Source organism: Bactrocera latifrons, unplaced genomic scaffold (assembly GCF_001853355.1).
Source record: "Bactrocera latifrons isolate USDA-ARS-PBARC rearing strain unplaced genomic scaffold, ASM185335v1 scaffold_36, whole genome shotgun sequence".
NCBI classification, from domain to species: Eukaryota; Metazoa; Arthropoda; class Insecta; order Diptera; family Tephritidae; genus Bactrocera; species Bactrocera latifrons.
This window is the reverse complement of record NW_017537001.1, coordinates 1,226,058-1,231,359: the sequence shown is the minus strand read 5'-3', so window position 1 is coordinate 1,231,359 and position 5,302 is coordinate 1,226,058. Positions and strand designations below refer to the sequence as shown.

The following is a 5,302-nucleotide window of genomic DNA, read 5'->3' as shown; positions in this document are numbered from 1 at the left end:
AATAGTTTTTGGAATAGCTTAAATATTTTCTTAACTAGATATTTTCTTTAACAAAAGTCCAAAACTACTTTTAGAATAATTTAAAATTATTTTTAACTTTTTCTATTTCAGGCGTCAACTTTTTCAAATTCACAGTATTGAATTAAGAAGCCTGCCCCATAAATCTATATATGTATATTTTTAATTCGTGTTCTTTTGACAAAAGTGTATTTGTACTATTTTAAAGACTAAACACTGTTGAAGACTAGACACAGTTACAAATTGCTTTACTAAATATATAAATAAATATGTATACTAAAATTAACCATTTTAGTTTTTTTTTGCATTTTTTTATATTTTAGCAACCAAATAATTTATTGCTAGTTGTCCTCATTAATTCCCCATCACTGTAAATACTTTTCTGGCGTACATAACTACTTATGTATGTACATACTATAATTAAAAAAAGAAAGCTTTTGATGCGATAATCAGTGTGTGCAACGAATCATCTTCACGCTTTTCAACTTAATTTGAATCACAATAAATTTTTCTTGAAAAACATTCTTAAATTAATTGTAAACAAATTTACGCTTTCAAACGGCTATTCATCAAGTATTTAATCGCATTAGGTACTGTATTTGTATACATACCTGCTGGAATGACATCTCCAATTAGTTAGGAAAAATAGCAAAGTGCAGGGTCTCTCCACTAAATAACTCCGTTTAGAAATAAATCAGTCTCATACTAGTTCGAAACAGCCAGTAGTCGATTTTACTGTTGGGTACACATACAATATACTCGTATGTACATGTACGTAGATATGAATGTATGTTATAAGTCAACATGTTTACTTTTGGTTATTTATTTCAACAAGCTAGCAATTGTTTAAATTTATATTGGAAGTTTGATTGATAAAATATAAACAAAAGTGATGAGGGTATTGAAAATTTGCGAAAATATATAAACAATTGCAAATTCACCCATACATTAGAACGGGTCGATTTACAGGGAGCGAAAATTGCGTTGCGGGAAATGTCCTACGGATCGTTTTGAATAACTTTTTCTAAGTGACTATAGGTCTTAAACCAGTTTCAGCGGCTTTTTAGAGCGAAGTTTTGCCGGAATAAAAATTTGTTCATTGGTTGTTGAGATATCCGAAAGAAATTTAATACGTAGGTATATTTTCCGTATCAATTAAGAACTCATACTTGGAGACAATTTCTTGAAAGTGTCTATCAACCAAATTTTCAGTGTACGAAGCGAAAAAGAAAGCATTCGTATTGTTACCCTCCTTAATATATCAGGTATACCGGAATGAAGTGATTGTCAAGATACAAACGTTTTGGTAAGGAAAATTTGTTGTGAACAAGCCTTCATTTTTTCTGTTTGGTTGGCATGACATCTGTCAAAGATATTCAATAACCTCACAGTTAATACTAATCGCTTATTTAAATTGTGTTGAAAATGTCAAATTTTGTACCGAAATATTGTGATTTCATGACTTCCGAAAAGCATTAATTTTTGCTTGTCGAGGCAAATGGTGAGCATTCTCTATCAGAAACAAAAAGATGGTTTCAACGGTTCGGAGATAATGATAATTTGATGTGAGAAATGTAGAATGTGGAAGACCACCAAACAAGTTAGAAGATGCCGAATTGCAAATAATATTGTATGAAGATGATGCAAATGGCAACCATGATAAATGCTGCACAACAAACAATTTCAGATTGTTTGAAAGCTATGGGGAAGATCGAAAATTGTGAAAAATGGGTGCCATATAAATTGAATGAAAGACAAATGGAAAACCGGAAAAACACTTTCGAAATTTTGCTTCAAAGACACGAGAGCAAATCAGTATTGTAACGAATTTTCACTGGCGATGAAAAATAGATTTATGTTAAGAATTCGACTGCGAAAACAGATGGATTCGGTAAGAAGACAGTGTTTTGCATTTGGTGGGAACAGTAGGGTGTGGTATATCATGAGCTTCTAAAATTTGGTGAAACTGTTAACACAATCTCCACAGACAACAAATTATCAATTTGAACCATGCATTGATCGAAAAACGACCAGAACGAACCAGAAGACACCGCAAAGTTATTTTGTTACACGTCAATGCACCTACACACAAAGCAAAGGCGATTCAGAATGCAATCAAAGTACTTGGCTGGAAGCTACCCCCGCCCTACCGCCCTACCCGCCGTAGTCACCAGGCTTGGCCTCTTCCGATTACCATTTGGCAGAGGACTTTTATTTTCACCGAATAAAAATTCTGGTCCGTTCTCGCTACGTAGAGCCGACTTCCTTGGAGCGGTATAATATTTGGCTGTTGTTTTTGTTGTTGTAACGGTTTCCTAGTCCCCGTTAGGATTGATAAGTTGTCATCACGGCCATCCAACGGTAGACCCAGGAAATGTGCTATTTCGTCTGAGTCGAACCATAGGGAGACGGGTGTTAGGGTTAGCGGAGCAAACAAATTAACCACGTGTGTCCTGCGTGAACTCGTTGAACGCTTTACATATATTTGACATGTGGACGTCGATTTTGCATAAGTATTAGTTTAACCTGCTTAATTCAAAGTACGCCATTCACTGAGAGGGAGTCGGTGAAGGTGTTATGGCTCCACTGTGAATGGCGGTCAGTGCATGTCTGAAGTGTATTGGGTCCGAAGTCAGGTCAGCGTTTTGTTTTATTTCGTCGATGGTTGGGCGTCGGAACAGGTAACTGCTGGAATGATTTCTACTAAAGCATCCCAGTAGAAACTACTTGAAGAAAAGTTCATTATGCTACTTAACAGAAAGCATGAGAGCCTTACCCTGCAGATTTTCTATCGAGGACATCAAGAGGCATGGAGTGCAGTGTTATGAAAGTTCTGTAGCTTCGGTCCTTTGTTTTTTCATGTAAGAAGTGAAATAGCACAGGCTGTCGATTGTCACACCTAAAATTTAAGGGGGTATTCTAGTCTAGAAATAAATTTTTTGAATTTTATTTCAAAAAAACCAAAAAATATTTTTACTATCCATTGTTTTATGGTGTTTTTTTATTGATATCTTAAGCATACAGAAAAAAATTGTTTACAAAAAATATATTAAAAATTAAAATTAATAAGGGGGGGAGGGTGGTTTTTATGTTGAGAGACAGGGGTTCACACAAAATTTCAAGTAAATCGGTTGTATAGAACTTGAGATAATGCGTTTAAAAAAGTGAGTCAAATTTCAGGCTGTCTAAGTCATTTATTAGTGCGCTAGGTACTGCGTCACTAAAGTAACTGTAGCTCTTAAAATAATTTTAATTTTTAAAAATCCTTTGGAGGATATGTTCTTACAGGTCTAAACTTTAAATATATGAAAAAAATGTATTTTTTCAAAATTCTACAGTAGAATACACCCTTAAGGGGTTTTGTCGGACGGAATCTTAACGTCATCGACTGCAATATTAAGATCAAGGCTGTACTCCAGTTAGTGAATATGGTCTCTGTGTATTTAGTGAGAGAGAGAATTATCTTCCGTGCAGCGAGTAAGCGAGAAAGCTTGCAGAGATAGCCGTTTGTCTGGCTCATATAATTTTTATCTGCATGCGACTATTCACTCAACTCTACAATTGCTTCGTTAAAAATCAAACAATTTCAATTTTATTTCGAATTTATATTTCAACATTTATTATTTCGAACACTTCCTTTGCCTGCCATTATCTTTAACGTTCACTGACTTTGCTAATAATTCCGTTATTTTAGCCATAACACATACACGTACATACAACGAATAGTGTGTGTTACGGATCGCATGCCTCTATGATGCATATCCAAGTTGCTATTTTCTGTTTTACTTTAGATATTCTTTCTTTAGTTATGTTTTTATTTATAAATTATTACATATGCCTAAATGTATATTTATGTTGATATATATAGTATGCAGTTGCAACGATACAAAATTTCTTTTGATTTCATTTAATCTTTACATAATAATTTGTTACTAGCTGTAAATTTTTGTTTTATTTTTTTCTTTTTTTATGATTTGCATGGTTTACCGTTATCAGTATTTAAATTGTTAAATACAATAATCTTTCTTTATACATATTAATTGAGAGCGTTGTTGTTGTTTTAATATCTTTAAAGTTTATTTAGATAGATTAGCCGTCGCGGCGTAGACGATTTTGTATTAATCTTATCGTTTAATTTATATATTTATATAAAAACTGGTATAAAATTTCCAAAGTTGATTTATGCTCCTCTGGGCATTCAGCTGATTATGGCCCTGGATTCCGCTGCACTTGCGAATGTCACGTAAATTAAATATCTACGGGTAGCAAAAATATTTTTTTTGGGAGTTTCACATACACACACACACATGTACATAAGTAAATATGATTCTACTAACTACCGCAACCGACAGCAATAAGTTGAGGAATATGGTGTTTTGTATTTTTTTTTTTTTTTTTTTTTTTTTTTTTTTTTTTTTGTTTTTTTTTTTTTTTTTTTTTTTTTTTTTTTTTTTTTGTTTGGGTGAGGTTTGCCTTTATTTTGTCTTAACCTAAAGCTAATTATCCATAATTTTTTATATATTCACATTTCCATTTATACCTTATACATATGAACATGTAAAGCTACTTGGTCGCTTGACATAAGACGTTTTCGCGCGTTCTTAAGCGTAAGCAAATGTGAAAAGTAGTTATATATGATTTAAATATCCATATATTTTTGGATGTTTGTTTCTCATAATTTTAAAATAATTTATTTTCTTTACGAGTGCGCTGAACTAAGAACTAACTACATAATAGCGTAAATTTTGCTGAATTTTTCATATGTTTTCTATTTAAGTTGCGTTATGGTGTGCATATAACAGTAAATAACAAAGCAAATTACATTTGCAATCAAGTAATAAGGTACAAGGTAGAGTTGCGCACGCACAAGCGCATAAGTCGGTGCTGCCTAGCATTGCCTTCACGTGTTTACGGGTGCGCCGAACCATAACTCGGCCTTTATGGGTTTTATTTCTTTTGTGTGGAAAATTCACTTGTAGTAAGCCATTATACTTAACGGTTTATTTAGTTAGTGCAATCGTTTATTGCTTATGCACCTGCATACCTACATACATATACAATATGTACTAATTTGAATTTTAGCTACCTAGTTTAGTATATGCAACATTATTTTAAATGAGTCATTATTGTCAAGTGTTGTTTGTAGTTTAATTAAATAAAAGCAAATACGTTTTTAACTGCAATTGCGCACCACATGTTGCCAGTGTGTTTGTGTAATTATTTTCTATAAAAAATTAAGTACTTTAAATTATTAATTTACAAACAAATTGTCATACACACACAC

At 32.8% G+C, this 5,302-nt stretch overlaps 1 protein-coding gene across 1 annotated transcript in view; it reads left to right on the top strand.

Annotated features, from left to right (window-relative positions):
* The window catches only part of LOC108971808 (alpha-N-acetylgalactosaminidase), a 6,570-nt gene extending 6,266 nt beyond the window's left edge, over positions 1-304 (top strand). The window contains exon 9 of the mRNA XM_018938095.1: positions 112-304. Coding sequence (XP_018793640.1) covers positions 112-146 — 35 coding nt within the window. The 3' untranslated portion in view covers positions 147-304. The remainder of the gene's footprint in view (positions 1-111) is intronic.
* The last annotated feature ends 4,998 nt before the right edge of the window (positions 305-5,302 follow it).